This window comes from Mustelus asterias, chromosome 9, assembly GCF_964213995.1.
Source record: "Mustelus asterias chromosome 9, sMusAst1.hap1.1, whole genome shotgun sequence".
Lineage (NCBI taxonomy): Eukaryota > Metazoa > Chordata > Chondrichthyes > Carcharhiniformes > Triakidae > Mustelus > Mustelus asterias.
Genome location: NC_135809.1, coordinates 21069907 through 21090660, shown reverse-complemented (window position 1 = coordinate 21090660; position 20754 = coordinate 21069907). Strand labels below are relative to the sequence as shown.

Sequence of the window (20754 nt, the reverse complement as noted above, 5' to 3'; positions counted from 1 at the left end):
CAAGGATGTGCGGTTTAGGTTGATTGGCCATGCTAAAATGCCCCTCAGTGTCAGGGAGATTGGCAGGGTAAATGCATGTGGTTATGGGGATAGGGCCTTGGTGAGATTGTTGTGCAGGCTTGATGGGCCGATTGGCCTCTTTCTGCACTATAGGGATTCTCGGATTCAATAATGCTCTGATTTCTTGATACTAAAATTAAGGACAAGAAAAATCCAGCTTTTATAAACTGGTGAAAAAAACACTAACGTTAAAGGTCATTAGCCATGGATTTATAGCTACAGTTCCTGTATGGCGATTGCCGCCATGGAAACCAGTATGTAATGGTGAGGCACTTCTCAACTCAAAATGAGGGAAAACATCAGAGAAGCAGTTAAAGCATAAAACTTTTGTGCAAGCTAAGAGAGCCAGTTGCATTATTAATTGGAGGCTGGTGTAGTTAGTTTGAAATAGGAAGCAGTTGGCTGACCCATTCTCTCAGGGACGATTCACAGTACAATTAGTATACTCCTTAATTGGGGAGCGAGAAAATGAGCTTTCTTAATTGGGGGAAATATACATTGAAATACTGAAAATTGGGTGTTCCAAGGTATTACACTATTTTTCAAAGCTGATTGCAAAGTGCTCTTGGTATCTGGACTAAAATACCAGTGTAATATGTGGCTGTCAACTTATAATGATGCAGAATACTTTCAGACTGACATTATGCATTTCTCATTAGTAGAACCTGCTAGTTGTACCGCTTGATTAGACATTTCCAGGTTTCTATGGTATACCTAGAATGCTAACTCAATTTTGCCAGTGGGTAGAGTGTGTGTTGCGGATGTTGCCCTCACTGGTGCCAGGTATTGAGCCCCGAAGCAGGAATCATTGAAGTAACCTGTTGAGAAAGCAACCCAGGTAAGTATTAAGATATCTGTGTGTTATCACACCTGCTGGTCCCTCAAAATCCTTCCAGTTTACCTCTGGTCTATCTGTGCCCTGCCATTTCCACATCTCCATCCTTAAGATAATACTTCTGGCCCGCTGAGTGCTCAGAATTAGTGTTCAAAGCCCACAATAAGCGAAATGAGACTCAACGTTCAAATGGGTTCGGGCCTCATGCCAAAGTCTTCAGATGGACAGCACAACATATGAACATAGGAATTAGGAGCAGAAGTAGGCAATTCAGCCCTTTGAGCCTGCTCCGCCATTCAATCAGATCATGGTTGATCTCTCTTTGGTCTCAAGTCCACCTCCCCACCTATTCCCCATATCCCTTTAACCCGTTTTCTTTCTAATGAAAAATATATATACCTCCTTCTTGAAACCATTTAATGATTCAGACTCCACCGCGCTATGGGGCAGCGAGTTCCACAAATTCACCACCCTCTGCGGGAAGTAGTTCCTCCTCATCTCAGTTTTAAATCTACCGCCTCTCAAACTATACATGTGACTTCTTGTTCTAGATTGCCCCGCCAGGGGAAATATTTGGTCCACATTTACTTTATCATCCCTTTTAGTATTTTATATACCTCGGTCAGGTCCTTCTCATCCTTATAAACACCTGCGAGTATAAACATAAACTGTTTAATCTCTCCTCATACGTTAACCCTTTCATCCCCGGAATCAATCAGGTGAACCTTCTTTGAACTGCCTCCAATGCCACCACACCCTCCCTCAAATAAGGAGACCAAAACTGGACACAATACTCCAGATGTGGTCTCACCAACACCCTATACAATTGCAACAACACTTCTGTACTTTTACACTCCAGTCCTCCTCCCGTTGGAAGCCTGCCCAAGCGACAATCTATCCCACCATTCATCTGACTGCCCTTTGTGGGAGCTTGCTACATTATGCCTGGCAATAAATGCAAGTTATTTCTTCTTTCACACACTGAGAGGGAATTATCTCTCCGGTATTGTGACGCTGTTCTATCATTTCGTTTGACAGTGTGTGAAGATGATTTATGCAGCAAATGATACTTTATTATCACTTCTGCTTACTGTCACTTCTACTCAAATTTTGTTAAAACCAACAGCAAAAAAGAATCAGCTACAGTTGTAGCTTCCGATTTATATCACTGTGTAACCCACCACCTTATTCTTTCACTGTTAATTGGCATTCATTAATGATACTATTTTCATCTACTTGTTTTGAGCTATCACTTTTGTACCCTTTGCTCCAACATCTTTTTGTTTTAATTTTTAATTTGGTTTCTGAAATTTTCTGCGACTCGCTTTTAAATGTTCTTTCAGGAACAATGCTTTTTCATGAGTGGCACAGTGGTTAGCACTGCCGCCTCACAGCGCCAGGGACCTGGGTTCAATTCCCGGCTTGGATCACTGTCTGTGTGGAGTTTGCACGTTCTCCCCGTGACTGTATGGGTTTCCTCCGGGTGCTCCTGTTTCCTCCCACAGTCCAAAGATGTGCGGGTTAGGTTGATTGGCCATGCTAAATTGATCCTAGTGTCGGGGATTGTGGGGGGTGAATATGTGGGGTTACGGGGATAGAGCCAGGGTGGGATTATGGTGGGTGCAGACTTATTGGGCCAAATGGCCTCATTCTGCACTGTAGAAATTCTATGAATTCTAACTGTTGTGTTTTTACAATGATATCAAAACACTCATTTTACAATGATATCAAAACACTGCCTCATAAGGAATTGAGTAAACACCTCATAGAATCATAGAAATCATAGAAACCCTACAGTGCAGAAAGAGGCCATTCGGCCCATTGAGTCTGCACCGACCACAATCCCACCAAGGCCCTACCCCCATGTCCCTACATATTTACCCGCAATCCCTCTAACCTACGCATTTCAGGACTCTCAGGGGCAATTTTTAGCATGGCCAATCAACCTAACCCGCACATCTTTGGACTGTGGGAGGAAACCGGAGCACCCGGAGGAAACCCACGCAGACACGAGGAGAATGTGCAAACTCCACTCAGACAGTGACCCAAGCCAGGAATTGAACCCAGGTCGCTGGAGCTGTGAAGCAGCTGTGCTAACCACTGTGCTACTGTGCCGCCCTATGCACTGCTGCCTCATAGTGCCAGGGAACTGGGTTCAATTCCGGCCTCGGGTGACTGTCTGTGTGGAGTTTGTACATTGTACCCCATGTCTGTATGGGTTTCCTCCGGGTGCTCCGGTTTCCTCCAACACTCCAAAGACATGCAGGTCAAGTTGATTGGCCATGCTTAATTACCCCTTAGTGTCAGGGGCTTTTGGAGATAGGCCCTGGGTGGGATTGATGTGTGGTGCAGGCTCGATGGGCCGAATGGCCTTCTTCTGCGCTGTAGGGATTCTATGATTCTAAAAAAATCTGAAAAGTGGCACTGAGTGAAAGAGTCTTTCGGATAGGTGACAAAATATATATAGTCAAAAGATGTAGGTTTTAAGCAATGCCTTAAAGGAGGAAAGATTGATGGTGAGGCAAAGAGGTTGGGGGAATAATTCTAGAGCTTCCGCCTGGGAACCTGTAGGCATGCCAGCAATGGTGGTGTGAAGGAGAGGGAGCTGGATAAGAGCTAGAGTTGGAGCAACGCAGTGTTCTGAGCAGGTTGTAGGACAGTGGGTGAGGCGACGGAGGGATTGAACAGCAGGATACAAACTTTAAGATTAAGGTATCATTGGACCTTGAGAAAATGTGGACGGGGAGTGGCGGGGGTGGGGGGGGGGGGCGGTGGTAGTGTGAGACAGGTGAATGAGGCTTGGAATGAGTTAGGATACCGTCAGCAGAGTTTTGGAGAAGCTCAAGTTCATGGAGGGTGAGAGTTGGAACGGCAGCGAGGAAAGCATTGAAATCGATGAGTTTGGAGGTAACAAAAGCATAGATCATTGCACCGGTGCCTCTGATATGGAGGAAACTGCTCCAAGCATTTATCACAATGCTGTAGTATTGAATTGCAATACATGGAGACCACCAAGGCATGTGTAAAATGAGATTGATGTTGTCATGACCAGATGCAGGTTCATGCTCACTACTCCTATATGTATATGAAATACACAGTTTGAAATACCTCATGCAGAAAACCAGCACTGACAGAAGATCAGATGTAGAACATTAGCTCATCTTCAGGAGGAGTAATAAGGTGAGATACTAAAGGAGTTAAAACTTGGAGTGGTAACAATCAGTTGTTTTCCAATGAGGTGTCAAGATACCATTTCATTAGTATGAAAGAAAAAAAAGGTGATGCAGTAGAGACTTAAGTAATCATGTTCTTAAACTGACATTGCGGCGAACAAAAGAACGGTAATAGCAGATGATCTTTGTAATGCAGCATGGAATGTGATTAGAGACCTGTTATTAAATTGCTGTCACCCAGACGAATGAGAAGCCCTTATTCTGTGCAGTAATTCATTTTATTTTTCTGTTTTCTTCCAGTCGAGCCATTAAAGCCAACCCTGATCTACTTCCCGAAACACCGTGGACCAATATCTTTTACAATGACTTTTGGGGAACACTTCTTACGCACAGTGGTAGCCACAAGTCTTACCGCCCACTGTGCACATTTTCCTTCCGCTTTAACTGTGCCTTTGGAGGTATGGATCCCTGGGGTTATCATTTTGTCAACGTACTGTTGCACAGTGCAGTCACTGGTCTCTTCACAAACCTCTCCCGGGCGCTGTTTGGCGACGGCTATTGGACCTTTATTGCAGGCCTACTGTTTGCAACGCACCCTATCCACACCGAGGCAGTGGCAGGAGTTGTAGGCCGAGCAGATGTCGGAGCTGGACTCTTTTTCCTCCTTTCTTTAATGTGTTACATCCGGCACTGTGGTTGCAGGGGACGTTCTCTATGGACCTGGGCCTGGTTGTTTGGAAGTTTCATGTGCGCCGCCTGCAGTATGCTTTGGAAGGAGCAAGGAGTAACCGTCCTGGCTATTTCAGCCGTCTATGATGTTTTTGTAGACCGCAGGCTCAAATTTTACCAGATCATCTCATTGCTTCACAAGGTAAGCCGCTTCAGATTAAGTTTAAGTATATTTATTTATTAGTGTCACAACTAGGCTTGCGTTAACACTGCAATGAAGTTACTGTGAAAATCCCCTAGTCGCCACACTCTGGCGCATGTTCAGGTATACCGAGGGAGAATTTAGCATGGCCCATGCACCTAACCAGCACGTCTTTCGAATTGTGGGAGGAAACCAGAGCACCGGGAGGAAACCCACGCAGACACGAGGAGGACGTACAGACTCCACACAGGCAGTGACCCAAACTGGGAATCGAACCCGGGCCCCTGGCGCTGAATGCAGGAATTAATGACTGCTCATTAATGGAGTAACTGTGAGTCCACATGGCTGGCAGCGGATCTCACCCATTGACAGTACAGCCAGAATTTTACCGTCCCGCCTGCCACGGGAATCGGAGCGGGCATGGGATGGACCGTGGAAAGGTCTGTTGTCCTTGGGCGGGATTTTATAGTTTCGGGACGAGCGAGGGTGTAAAATCCCGCCCAATGAGTCAAAAACCCAAGTATGGACAGCCCGTGAATTTCTGACTGGGAGCACAGCCATTTGAAATTACCCTTTCAATGCAATCCTGTTTCTTGAGCTGTCATGCAAATACTGATAACAATTATACTAAGTGCCTTCTGGTTTTGTTGCTTTTTTCCGCAATTACACATGACCTTCAGAATGCATTCTGGTCTGGTTATGCACTTTGTGTCACAGCCAATATAAACCACATCAGGGGTTGGTGTCATGCTGATAGCAATTTGGACTCATCAATAAAATGGGGCAGCGGAGTGAATCAGAGATTGCCCTGCCCTTGTACTCAATCATTGAATATACAGCATCCTCCCCAGTGCAGGCAACAGCTGCAATGTCCCATTTGTTTACAGAAATGATTCTTGTTCAGTTTAGGAAAGAAATTATTAAAGCAAACAAAAAAAAGCTTCATACTGCTTTTCACAGCATTGGGCTTGGGTGCAAAGTAGTCCAGAGATGCCTGACTGAGAGTAGCTTGTGTTGAACTTGGCAGTGCCACTGCTTAACCACAAATATTTGGATACAGCTTTGATTAAAGTTTATTTATTCGTGTCACAGTAGGCTTACATTAACACTGCAATGAAGTTACTGTGAAAATTCTCTAATTGCCACAAGACGGCGCTTGTTTGGGTACACTGAGGGAGAATTTAGCATGGCCAATGCACCTAACCAGCACGTCTTTTGGACTGTGGGAGGAAACCGGAGCACTCGAAGGAAACCCACGCAGACACAGGGAGAATGTGCAGACTCCGCACAGACAGTGACCCAAGGCTGGAATTGAACCCGGGTCCCTGGCACTGTGAGGCAGCAGTGCTAACCACTGTGCCACCCTTTGAAACAATATGAAGACAAAATTTTAAAACTATAACCATAAAGGAACTGAGCTGATTGGATGTACATTCTCTCAAAATGTCTTAGAAAATTCAAATTTTAATGGCACAGATGTGCCTCCCCTCTCCCTAGCCCAGGGTTGTCCAAGGTACAACTCATGAGCCATGTGGGGCCCGCAAAGCCTCTTGGAACCAGTCTTCAAAATTACAGTCAAATAACTAAGCTTCAATGGAAGATTCTGAAAGGAGCTGCTCCTCCAATCATAGCCCTGAAGAAGGGTCATCCTGACTCGAAACGTTGGCTCTATTCTCTCTCCACAGATGCTGTCAGACCTGCTGAGATTTCCCAGCATTTTCTGGTTTTGCCTCCAGTCACAGGCTGGTTCTCTCCCGTGTTTGCTGCTGATAGGCCGACTGGTGTCAACAATTATTTATTTCTTTAAAACCGTAACCTTTCTTTGAAATTCAGTTTACAGTTGTGCCAAACCGTATCTTTACAAAATTTGCTCGTCGGACCCTTGTGTGAGAAAGATATGCAAATATGCCTGCCCCCACCGCAACCCACTCACTGGGCAAAAGGTTGGACAAGGGAACAGTTCCACACACATTGTTAACTGCTGGTATTTACTCTTACAACTGTTATTCATGTGTAAACCTTAACAATGCAAGTCAGCCATGTTAGGGAGTCATCGCAGGCAGAATTCACAGTTTCTGCAAAAGCTCAGGCCAATTGTAGTCCCTGTATTGTGTACCACCAGAGGTTAGATAACATTAGATAACACGAGCGCCGGCAAGTGATCCAACCTGAGACTTTCTTGGTTTAAATTTTAATCTACTAAGACAATAGGAAGCATGAAAGTATGAACACAGAAACTGTTAGGCAAAAAAAAATGGGCGGTACGGTGGCACAGTGGTTAGCACTGATGTCTCATAGAGCCAGCGACCCAGGTTCAATTCCCAGCGGCATTTGCACGTTCTCCCCGTATCTGTGTGCGTTACCTCTGGGTGCGCTGGTTTCCTCCCACAGTCCCACAGTCTGAAAGACGTGCTGGTTAGGTGCATCGGCCATGATAAATTCTCCCTCGGTGTATGGGCGCCGGAGTGTGGCGACTAGAGAATTTTCACAGTCACGTCATTGCAGTGTTAACGCAAGCCTACTTGTGACACTAATAAATAAACTTAAAGATGTCTGTTGAACTTGCCTTTTACTATCCTGGTATTTACATGACGCAATGATGGTGGAATTGTTAATTAATCATAACAATCAGTCTCTATCAATGAGTCAACAATATAGTTAAGGAAAACCTCAGAGCTTTGAGAATAATAGGTCGAAAGTCATCTTTCTTTCTTGGGTGCAGAGTATATTTAGCTACATTCGAATAAGACTCCCACAGAAATATTTTAATATATTGTCAAGTAGCTGGTCTATAATAATTTATCTGTTTGAAAGGCCTTATTCAACATCTTTGCCATCACCAAGTGCCACTATTTATTCAATTTCCATTATGGGCAGCCAGTTCTGGGCAAGAAATTAATGGATTTTACTATTAATCCATATATTTTAAGTGGCAATTTTGAATTTTGATGCATCCCAGTGAAGGGTCTAAATGTGATTTTTGACTGCTTTAAAGAAATCTTACAGACGTTTGGTCTTGAAGCATTGAAAGATTGATGAGTTCAGAAGGTTCAGGAAGTTCTGAGTAAAGTAATGTATTTGAGTATAGGAATAGGGATGTTTTACTCCAATTGTACAGGGTGTTGGTGAGGCCACATCTGGAGTACTGTGTGCAGTTTTGATGTCCTTATCTGGGGAAGGAGGTCCTTGCTCTCGAGGGAATACAGCGAATGTTTGCCAGGCTGATTCTTGGGATACCAAGTCTGTCATATGAGGAGAGACTATGTCGGACAGGATTGTATTCATTGGGGTTTAGAAGAGTGAGAGGGGATCTCATAGAAACTTATAAAATTCTAACAAGGTTAGACAGGGTAGATTCAGAAAGAATGTTCCTGATGGCGGGGGAGACCAGAACTAGGGGTCATAGTTTGAGGATAAGGGGTAAGCCTTTTAGAACTGAGGTGCGGAGAAATTTCTTCACCCAGAGAGTGGTGAATGTGTGCAATTCACTACCACAGAATGTCGTTGAGACCAAAACATTCTGTGATTTCAAGAAGAAATTAGATTTAGGTCTCAGGGCTACAGAGATCAAGGGAATGGGAAGGGGGGGATCAGGATATTGAACTTGGTGATCAGCCATGATCAAAATGAATGGCAGAGCAGGCTCAAAGCGCTGAATGGCCTCCTCCTGCTTCTAGTTTCTCATGTTTCTATATTTGGTCCTGTCTGGAAGGTTTGCAATGATCCATTGTATTGAACTAAATGATTAAGAATACTTGCGGCCCGTGCATCACAGTGGTTAGCACTGCTGCCTCACAGCACTAGGGGCCCAGGTTCGATTCCCGGCTTGGGTCACTGTCTGTGCAGAGTCTGCATGTTCTCCCCGTTTCTGCGTGTGTTTCCACCGGGTGCTCCAGTTTGCTCCCACAGTCCAAAGATGTGCAGGTTAGGTGGATTGGCAAGCTAGAATTGCCCCTTAGTGTCAGGAGGACTAACTGGGGTAAATACATGGGATTATGTGGATAGGGCCTGGTTGGGATTGTGGTCGGTGCAGACTCGATGGGTCGAATGGCCTCCTTCTGCACTGTAGGATTCTATGATTCTACGATTCTAAGCCAAACCTGCTGTTGCTTATCATTGCGTCACTGTGGTGCTTCAGTAAATTAAATTGACAGCAGAGAAGTGAAACAAATCATCTTCCTACTAAAACAGCAGTCATAAAGCAGAAGAGTCATTTAGAGGACTTTTTTATTGTAAATTTCAATTAACTTTATTTCTTTTAAGCTAATGTCTGTGTATAATAGAACTAGAATGGATTTCACGATCAGTTGAGTTGTGTTCATTGTGAATGAAATCGATAATCTGTATGATGGATTAATATGTTTGTCTGTTATATACTGAAACATACAAACCAGGAAGGCCTCATGCCTGTATGTCATTTGATGGTTTCAACTGGAATTGAAGATAATTTGGGCCCCTTTCATTGTTTTTATTGCATGGTCATGTGCGTGTGTAATTCATCACATAGCAATATAAAGGCAATATACTGCAGATGCTGGAATCTGAAATAGAAACACAAAATGCTGGATTCATCCTGACTCAAAACGTTGGCTCTATTCTGTCTCTGCAGATGGTATCAGATTGCTGAGTTTTTTTCTGTTTTTATTATCACACAGCAACACTGGCTTACGATCTTTCTGGCTTTTGCTTGGGGGAGGGTGAACAGTCAGAGGTTGTGGTTCACAGGGAGGCACGGTGACAGAGTGGTTAGCACTGCTGCCTCACAACGCCAGGGACCCGGGTTCAATTCCAGCCTCAGGTGACTGTGTGGAGTTTGCATGTTCGTAGAATCATAGAAACCCTACTGTGCAGAAGGAGACCATTCAGCCCATTGAGTCTGCACCATCCCACCCAGCCCCTATCCCCATTACCCCATATATTTACCCTGCTAATCCCTCTAACATACACATCCCGGGACGCTAAGGGGCAATTTTACATGGCCAGCACACCTTTGGAGAGTGGGAGTTCTCCTCATGTCTGCGTGGGTGTATCCGGGTGCTCCAGTTTTCTCCCACAGTCCAGTGTGGGTTAGGTTGATTGGCCATGGTAAATTGCCCCTTAGTGTCAGGGGGCTAGCAGGCTAAATACGTAGGGTTATGGGGATAGGGCCTGGGTGGGATTGTTGTTGGTGCAAGCTCAATGGGCCCCATTGCCTCTTTCTGCACTGCAGGGATTCTATGATCATTGTCAATGACATGGATAGAAAGAGGGATGAGATCCTGCAACAAGATTTTAGGGAGTTAGGTGGCAGATTGAAAAATAAGATGTCAAATGTTGTAATCCCTGGATTACTACCAGTGCCACATGCTGGTGAGTATAGGAACAGGAGGATGGAACAGATCAATGCGTGACTGAAGGTGGGAAGACTTTAGTTTCCTGGATCACTGGATCAGTTTCTGGGGAAGGTGGGACTGTACAAGTTGGACGGGTTGCACCTGAACTGGAATGAGACCAATATCCTTGCAGGGAGGTTTGCTACTGCTGTCGGGGGAAGGGGATTTAATTAATTTGGCAGGAGGATTGGTCACAGCATGGAGGTACAATGGGGGGCTTAGCGGCTTAGGGGCAAGAGTGCAAGTAACTGAGACACAGCTGTTAGCCGAAGGATGTTGTTACGTAGTCAGCAGTACATTCTGCAAACACTGAGGCTGAGATTTTTCCCTTCCGGTTGGCAGCATCTTCTGGCCCCACTAAAGGTGACCAACCGTGGTGCGTTCCCTGGCAGCGGGGCGTGTGAGCCATGCAAAACGCCGTAAACCTTGGTGCAACTGGAAGATCCCTGCCAGTGGCAAACTGCCTCTGCCGCAGGAAACGCACCGCAGTGTGGCCGGAAAATCCTGGCCTTAGAGCGTGCGCCTAGTAACACAGTCAAGTAATAATGTATTTATCTGTCTTTCTGAGATTAGGTTTTTATATTCAGAGATAAATATATATTTCATTTATTATGTGCTGACAATGACACAGATTCGATTTGCATGGATGTATTGGAATATTCTCTCCTTGCTGATCTACGTCTACCTGGTACAAGCAAATACATTATGTCAATTTATATTGATGACAGGACATCTGAATTACTAGCTGAAAGAAAAACCCTGCAGTGTTTCAGCTGGAGATGAGTCGACATGTTAATCCACTGTGGCCTGTGCGTATGTAATAGGCCGGGGCCTACGAAAGGAGCTATTAATCAAACGGGCTGCACGTGTCCATCTATCAAACCGAGGAAGGACTAATTTAGGCATCTTTTGTAAATACTGCTTTCGTCCAGCTCGTTTTCTCCAAGTGTTTTTGTGGAGGCAGGAAACCTAGTCGCCAAAGGGCACAGCTGACCATGCCAAACATTCTGTAAACACATGGCAGGAATGCGCAGATCTGAACTTTAGAAAAAACATAGGGCAGGAAAGGTTGCCCTTTGGAAGCCAAGAAACACATGTATAACTTTAAAAGGAATGGCAGCAGCGTTGCATTAGATTAGCCCAGTCTTGGGACATTTTCAGAACTCGTGATCGCATACCTTTCGAAAACTTAATCAAAATAAACCTGTGCCTTCTCATCATTACAAGACATGGTTGCAAGAAATGCAGCCTGATTAATATTATCGATCGGTATTGCTGCAATAATGTTAATATCCATACACATGCCTTGAGTACAAGCACTATTTTAACTGGAATTTGGCTGGCAGGGAAAAATCAACTGTTTTGCATTAGTTCTCAGGTTGTGTAAGAAGAAAATCACCGCTGGAATTGGTCAGTGTAATAAGTTCACGGAGGCAGAAGTCCCTTCACCAGGATCCCTTTATTTACAATTCCAACAGCAGTACATAGAGTGCTGTCAGTCAGCAGTCTACCTTCGGGAGTAGGACACTCCTGGTTATATACAAAGTAAAGTTTCCCTGATTGGCCCATCAATTGGTCCCTTAATCAGGGAGTCCGCATTCTAATAGGCCAACTTCAATAGCCTGATTAAAGTTGTTACAGTCAGTTTTTTAAAAACATAGTAAATTATAGTACTGCTGTTTTTCAACATCTTGTTGTAACTCTTGAGTATAAAAAGGAGGCAGTGAACTCAATTAAAAGGCCGAGGTTCGTAACATGGAGATGTATTGTCAATGTGAATTTTGCTGGTTGACAGGCACTGTGCAGCCTATACAGTTCTGCGACAAAGGGGTTTGTAAGAAGCATGTCACCATTGCCTTCTTCAGGGCAGTGAGAGAGCAGCTTTAGTGTCTGACCTGAATTTTTAGTCTTTGACTGGAAAGGAGGGTTGGGTGGGTGGGTGGCTGGGGTAAAACATGGTAACCAGATGGCATTTATATGCTCTACTTGTCTGATAATAGCTCCTGTCAGCAAGTGATAAGCTGGAAACACATTTTGTTCCCGGTTTGCTTTTGCGCCCGCACCTGCTCCTCGGCAACATGTAGACAGGTTTACAGTTATTTTAGTCATCAGTCTGCTTTGTTTTATATTCACAATAAAGAATCCTCCAACTACCTCCACTGGTTTTCTTGCATCAGCACAATGTTCCAGGATGTTGTACACTTGTTGTTTTATCACTTTCCAGGCAGACTGACCGAACAGTAAAGTGGAGGTGGGTAAACATTTGATAGATTGAGGAATAGAGGGCTATGGGGAAATGGCAGAGAAAAGGAGTTGAAGTCGGCATAGATCAGCCATGATCGTATTGAATGATGGGGCAGGCTTGAAGGTCCTGGTGGCCTACTGCTGCTTCTATTTCTTATGTGGAGCCAGAGTGAAGCACGGTTAAACCGGTTTATCTTTTCAGAGGATTTTGTGGCTTATTTAGCTGCAGAGAGGTTGAAAGCCATAATTTCATTGGGCGGCATTCCATTGCTACTGTGGTCTCTTTATCAGTGTCCACAGTCAGTTATATGGAGTTGCATTGCACATGATTGCAAATTGCACTGATGTCCACCCCAAAGGAGCGTCATGTACAGGTGTCTTGGCGGCTCACACAGGGCACCTGTTCACCTGATGTAGCTGGGAGAATGCGCCATTAAAAGCTTGGGAGTTTCCATCCCCTCCTCCTCCCACCACCACCACCCCCCCCCCCCCCCCCCCCCGCCGCCACCGCCGCCCCAGGGCACATTGAAGTGTGGCTTTGTCCTGCGTTGAAGTAACTTAAACTGGTGTGAGATGACCTTCAGGAAGGAACCTCCAATTGCTTGGCTTAGTGCAGACTGATTTGACTCCTGAGTTACTGTCATCTTTGCATCGATGAGCATACCAAACTATTTCACACGAAAATAGGATTGACAATAAAATTTGTCCTTTAGATTTATTACACGGAGCGGGGTGCGGTAGGTAACTTCCAACTTCAGTGTGGAGGGTTTTGAGGCGGGGGGTGGGGGGGGGGGGGAACAAAACAGATGGCAGTGGATTGATCACATGTCATATGCTGCACACTTTTCCCTTTACACCAATAGTAAGGAAATTTGGACGAGGTGTAAAATAGATGCCTGATCCACCTGCTTTTGTGCCATTGCTGGAGTTGAATTTTGCCCTGAATTTCTTTCCACTTCTGGTTCCCAACACAAATTAATTTCTGTCGGTCATCTGTGAACTAATTCCAAAGTGGATTCTTTCCAACTCACACTGAGAACAATTGCTTACAACTTTACAATGCCTATCAGCAGCTTTCTTTTAACACACACAATGACCATGTCACCATTTTGACAGCGTTGAATGAGATAAGGAGAGAAATTAGCCATGTCAACAGAAGGAGGCTTTTTATAATTAGCGGGTTAGGCTGAATGAGTCAACACAATCTGTTAATAATTATTCTGTACTCTTAAAGCAAACAGTTAATAGTTCTGAAATTCATCTGTAGTTTTAGTCAGCAGCAAGCAACAAGACTTTATGGATTGGGAATGAAAGACTAACAATCGTTCCACATCGATCAGTGCTGAGTGTTCTTTGCATTAAACAGAAGTCATTTGGAACCTGCAAGTTTTCCTTTAAATTAACTACGCTCAAAATTTCTGGAAACAGGATTGCTTGTTAAGTAATCTGTCACACTCAGCAGCCAACCACTATTAAAACAATTAATTAACTCTATCTGGTGTACTGCTCATGCCACAAGGACCATGTTGAACGTGGCTGTTTTGAACAGATTGTGACTTTGTATTGCTGCTCACCTTCAGCTTGACCTCATTTGTCAGGCAGTCCACGTGCCAGCGACGCGCTCGCAATTGTCATTTTATTACATCTGTCAATCTTGGCGGATTCGAGATAAGGTGGAACGAGCTCGGGCAGTCTAACTCTTCAAAAAAATTATTGCTGGAGTGTTGGCAAGATTGGCCGATGAATACTTCATAAATTCATGTGATATTTCTATTTGCTTCTTCAATGGTTGGTATTATTGCATTCATTTTAAGTGTGACAGTGTTCTCAGTTCAGTAACAAACTATAGGAACTTAATGCATAAGCATGAGCTTTCTGCCTGCTAACATCACCAACTGTAATTTCTGATCCACTGTATTTTATTCTTTTGGGTGCAGCAAAAGAAAATCAAATCCCAAAGTAAATATCCCACAATGAAGGGTCATCTGGACTCAAAACGTCGGCTCTATTCTCTCCCCACAAATGCTGTCAGACTTGCTGAAGTTTTCCGGCATTTTCTGCTTTGTTGTAAATATCCCACAACTTAGTCAAGAATATTCATAACCATTGGCATTTTAAATCTCAATGACATTGCTACCAAACAACAATTAAACATGGATGGACCAAACGTGGAACAAGATCAGAATATCATTCTGCTTAGAGGAAGCAGCAATTGTTACTTCAGATGTTGCTGTCCTGCTGCAAATTTAATACAGCAGCTTCCAGTTGAAGCCCAACAATTTGCCACGCACAAGGTTTCCCCGTACTTGCAAACAAAATGAATAATTTGTCGATGGAGCTAGTTGTTGGCAACATTGTTAGATTGCGGCTGTGATCTGATGTTTTGTGCCACTGGGTATGGCAGATGTAGAAGCAGTGCTTGCTCTCGCTAGGGCTTGCTGGACCTCTGTGTCACCTCCACCAGTGTCTTTAATGTGGGCCTCAAAAGGGAGTTAGTAGAAGTACCAGCTGGCTAACCCATGAGGATGTCACCGGCAGTATTTTGTTCTGCAGAGAATTGCTTAGCCCCCAGAGCATCTGTTTCAGGCAATTGCCCCACTTAAACTTCAGTTGAGCTTGGGACTGATCAAACGTTCCAGAAATGATACAACTGACATGGCCTGAAAAACATTTAAAATAAAATTTGTGCGGGGTTCCAAGGATCAGTTTTCCTCTGTGTTCCACAGAAAGAATGTGGAACTAAATCCCGTGGCAGGGACAGGGACGTGGAGTGTTTCCCGCTGCGGAGACCAGCAGGAAACTGCACCATATCTTCTGGCCCTGGCTTAGTTATTTATCCACCTCGGGAATTTGCAGCATATTCCGTGGCCAGGCGGATGTGATGGTGCAAGTCCCGCCATCATATTCCACCATATTGAAAAGGTGCCCAGCATCACTGACCCACCAGGGAAGATGATTCCCACCAGAAAGAGATGGTGGATCTCCAGGAACACTCTGAGGCTGGAAGATGAACCAACCACATGATACCGAATCTGGAAGATCCATCTTGAGATGCTACCCCCCGCACCCACTGCTATGGTCTTCTGGGGTCCTGGCTTTCTTTCCGTCTCCATCCCGAGCTCCGGAGGCAACCCCAGGCATTGTTCAGGTGAGTCCTGCCACGCCATTTTGTTCCAGATTAATCTGCATCGGCATGTTTTCCTGAGGGCGTCACAGATAACCTGGCATGGGTGGAAGATTCCAGGTCAGGCTTTCATCTACATCTCATTATCGGGATGCAAATCAATTTCACACCTGCCTCCAGTGAGTTTCCCGATCCACCCGTGGCAGACACCAACGGAAGATCCCACCCGAAATTCATGCGGGAAATTCATGTGAAATTGATCTTGGACTCCCAAACTATGGCGCAGTGGTTAGCATTGCTAACTCACAGCGCCAGGCTCCCGGGTTCGAATCCTGGCTTGGTTCATTGTCTGTGTGGAGTTTGCACATTCTCCCCGCGTCTGCTCCGGTTTCCTCCCACAGTCCAAAGATGTGCGGGTTAGGTGGATTGGCCAAGCTAAATTGCCCTTTAATGCCAGGGGACTAGCTAGGGTAAATGCATGGGGTTATGGGGTGGGTGGGACTATGGTCAGTGCAGACTCGATGAACCGAATGGTCTCCTTCTGCACTGTAGGATTCTATGATTCTATTAACTCACTCCCCTCTTCCACTGAACGCCCCGGTAGGGCCATAGGAGAGTTCTACCCAGTGTTCTGTATCATAATACTTGGCTGTGATTCATTATTACCCTTTCATTTTAACCTGTGAAAAGCAACTACCTGTTCCAGAAATCCCCTTGAATAACCCAACGGAGCGAAAGATTTCTGGAGCATCGTTTTACATCCCACACATGCCTGCAGGAGATAACCTGATTTACATTGTGGATGTAGCTGCCAGATAATTGAATCTCAATTTAAAACTGAGTTAGGGCTCAGTTGCCTTGGAATAAGACTTTTCTCTTTTGAGGCCCAGCACAGCATCAAAAGCCAATGCATTTCTCTGTACTGTCGTGATTACTTAATAGGGAATCTTTATGAACAATGTTTGGAACTGAAATCTGCTTACTGACCGAAACACTTCAACATTTCAGCTTTGACAATAGGGGAGAAACACACTGATATTTTCACCTGATGAAAATATTTTCTGAACTGTGTCAGTTTAGCACAGTTAAAGCACTAATCACTGTTCTGGCTACAGTAGGAAATGCAAAGGCGAACACTTTAATTCCCTAGTTATAATACGGCATTCAATATGTTTGTTTTGAAAAGCACCGTTTCCAAACTCCGCAGTGACTGCGGGCAGGATTTTATGGCCTCACTCGACCCAAGACTGGAAACTCCAACCCAAGGTCAATGGATCTTCCCATTGTCCGCCCCTCGTCCACTCCGATTCCCGTGGTGGGTGGAGCGGTAGAATTCCAGCGTACATCTCAGGATGTGTGATGACCGTGAAACCATTGCCGATTGACGGAAAAACCCATCTCGTTCACGAATGTCCTTCAGGGAAGGAAATCTGCTGTCCTTGGTCTGGCCTACATGTTACTCCAGAGCCACAGCAACATGGCTGACTCTCAACTGCCCTCCGAAATGGCCCAGCAAGTGACTCAGTTGTATCAATTGATTACCACTGCCTTCTCAAAGGGAACTAGAGATGGGCAATAAATGCTGGCCAGCCAGCGACGCCCATGTCCCATGAATGAATAAAAAAAATTTCAATAATATTCTCAGCCGGAATGTGATGGATAATTATAACGGCGCTCTGAATGAATGACACCACCATTTTATGAATGTATTGTAATGTAAATCGTTCATTTAGAAGTGAAAGTTGCAAGAGATTTTGTTGCTACTTAGGTGCAGTCGGAGGAGGGAGTACAATAGGGAATTGAGAGGCTTCAGGAGGTGGGAGAGGAGAGGACTATCAGGGTGTGAGTAAAAATAGAAAATTCACTTCATGCAACTTGGAAATACTGTCTGACTTCAGGAGACGTTATTCATAACATTTCTATACAACTGAGAGCAGCACAGTGGATGTATGAATTTCCCACTGCCACTTACAACCTAGACTATTATCATATATCGTCACACAGCAGCACGCGGAGAAGGTGTAAGAAATAATTAGATTTACTCAAAATGATAAGAGCAATGGAATTATATCACAATAACATGCTATCGGTGAACGTCATGTGTGAAAATCCATTCTTCGCTTACACTTTCAAATTAAAAAGTGGGTGGAACTCATTCTTCCCTTGTGATTAAAAAGAATAATTTTAAAACAGGTCGTGTTAGGGGGATGTATTAGATTTGTTAGGAAATGCCCTGGAGATTTACAGCCAAGTCTGCACAAATTTCCTTCAAGGAGTTTGAAAAATGGTGCCCAACAATCAAAGATTCAATTTATTTATTTTTTCACGTACACCAATAGCAGATAGCAGCCCAACTAATGTATTTTGTAATGAGTGCACCTTTGAATGCTTTTCTTGTTTGTTAATAAGTAAGAATCCCTAAGCACTATTGGCCTGACTTATTGCCAACGTAACCCTTTTCAGAGTCACTTATTTGAGGTTTTTAAGGTGATTGAAGGAATTGATAGGGGAGACAAACAGGAACAATTTCCTCTCGTGTGGGAGTCCAGTCCAGAGCAAGGGGGTGTAATCCTAAAATTAGAGTCAGATCAGTCAGGATTGGTGTCAGATAGCACTTCTTCACAGAAAGAAATCTGGAACTCTGTCTTCCTATTGAGGCTATTCGACAATTTCAATTTGGGATTGCTCGATTTCTGTTAATCAGAAGCATTAAGGATTATGGAACCCAGGTGGATAGATGGGATTACGGTACAGATCATCCCTGATCTAATTGAATTGTGCAACAGGCTTTTTTTTAGAATCCCGACAGCGTAGTAAAAAGGCCATTCGACCCATCGAGTCTGCACTGACTCTCCGAAAAACAGGCCCTTCTCTCCGCCCTATCCCCACAACACCGTGCATTTACTATTGGCTATTCCACCAGGTGGCACAATGGTTAGCACTGCTGCCTCTCAGCGCCATGGGCCCAGGTTCGATTCCCGGCTTGGGTTACTGTCTGTGCAGAGTCTGCATGTTCTCCCCGTGTCTGCGTGGGTTTCCTCCCACAGTCCGGAAGACGTGCTGGTTGGGTGCATTGGCCACACTAAGTTCTCTCTCAGTGTACCCAAACAGGCACCGGAGTGTGGCGACTAGGGGATTTTCACAGTAACTTCATTGCAGTGTTAATTTAAGCCTACTTGTGACACTAATAAATAAACTTAAAACTTAACCTGCACTTATTTGAAAACTAAAGGGCAATTTAGCTTGGTCAATCCACCTAACCTACTCTTTGGAGTGTGGGAGGAAACCGGAGCACCCGGAGGAAACCCACGTAGCCACGAGAAGTTCATGCAAACTCCACAGTCACCCAAGGTTGGAATCAAACCTGGGTCCCTGGTGCTGTGAGGCAGCAAAACTACCCACTGTGTCACCGTGCCACCCGAGAGATGCTAAATGGTTTCTTCCTCTTCATACTTAGGGTCTTTTGTTCCTCAACCTCACTATTCTAAATAACACAATGATCTCAGCATATGCAAAGCGTTAAGGAACAACTTGAGCCCACGCGAGATAACGATTTCCGACTTTGACTGCCCTTCATTGGTGATGTAATCATATGGGCGTGAACTTGATCTTAATACATTTTAACACTGTTAGATATTATTAAAGACCCCTCACCATGTATTACCCCCAGCCACATATTCACACTACGCGGTTTATAACAAATTCACCCAGACTTGAACCTGTCATGGGGATCCCCCCGGGGCCTTAAAAGTGAGTATAGCCCCTGGGGGAGAGGAATATGTCCAGGTAGTGGCCTGGCATTGTCCCCAGCACAGGTTGGCACCATACCAGGGGAAGACCGTACCTGTGGTGAGGCCTAGTTGAAACTCATGTCGGGGAGGACCCACTTATTTGTAGTGGTGGGGTGGGGGTGGGGGGGGGGGGAGCGTGGGGGATGCGAAGTGGACGTAGGAGCTGATGACGCTGGCTGTGACTGTTTTGGAGCAGGCAGTCCGAAACTGGCAATGTTTGGGGGAAATGGGGGGAGGGATGCCGGCACTGACTGTTTGGTGGAGGTGGGGTGGTGGGTTAGGGGTCCGATGCCAGTGGTGTTTGTCCCATGTGAAGAGAGCTATCTTGGAATAATTTACAATGTACTGGGGAATGAAGTGTACACTGACTAACTGAAGCTGAAAAGATGGATCAGGTGAAAACAAGGTCACAGGCAAGGAGTGGACCTTTTGAAGACAGAAAGGGAGATAATGGAGATGCTGAACAAAGAAGTCCTGAAGGCAGGTATATGGTTGCTAAAAGAGCAGTCATTAAATGGAGGGAACAGGAAAATGAGATATTGTATGATGATGTGTTGTAATATGCCTTTAAACAATTGCAGCATGACATCATTGGAAGGGAAGTCTGCCATGCCATCCAGTTTTAGTTTCACATTTGGTTTCCAGGAGAACACAGCACACAGCTTTGCTGTTGCTGCACCTTCAGGTTTCATAGTCTCTCTAACTGTTCTCATGTGTCCAGTCTTGATAAATGAACCCACAACGTGTTTACACAGTCTCTTATGAGCAACAGGTTAGAAATATAGAAACTAGAAACAGGAGTAGGCCTTTCAGCCCTTCGTGCCTGCTCCGCCATTCATTTTGATCATGGCTGATCATCAAAATCAATATCTTGATTCCCTCTTTCCCCCATATCCCTTGATCCGTTTAGTCCCAAGAAAGTCCTCTTGAAATCACACAATGTTTTGGCCTTAACTACTTTCTGTGGTAGTGAATTTCACAGATTCACCTCACCTCAGTCCGAAAAGGTTTGCCACTATCCTCAAACTATGACCCCTAGTTCTGCACTCCCCCACTATGGGGAACATTCTTTCTGAATCGACCCTGTCTAACCCTGTTAGAATTTTATAAGTTTCAATGAGATCCCCTCTCACTCTTCTAAACCCCAATGAATACAATCCTAACCGACTTGATCTCTCCTCATATGACTGACCTTCTTTTGTAGCATTATGAGAACTGGAGAGTGCATCAGTTATCAAGGGTGAGATTTTCCTGTCCCACCCATGACGATGCCTGCTGCTGGCG

The 20754-nt window shown here is 44.7% G+C and overlaps 1 protein-coding gene across 2 annotated transcripts in view; it reads left to right on the top strand.

The window, feature by feature from the left end:
- LOC144499086 (protein O-mannosyl-transferase TMTC2-like) overlaps nt 1-20754 on the top strand; it is a 189339-nt gene that overhangs the window by 57853 nt on the left and 110732 nt on the right. For both annotated transcript variants that reach the window (XM_078221158.1, XM_078221157.1), the window contains exon 2: nt 4369-4939. In XM_078221158.1, the coding sequence (XP_078077284.1) occupies nt 4529-4939 (411 nt within the window). In that variant the 5' untranslated portion in view covers nt 4369-4528. The remainder of the gene's footprint in view (nt 1-4368; nt 4940-20754) is intronic.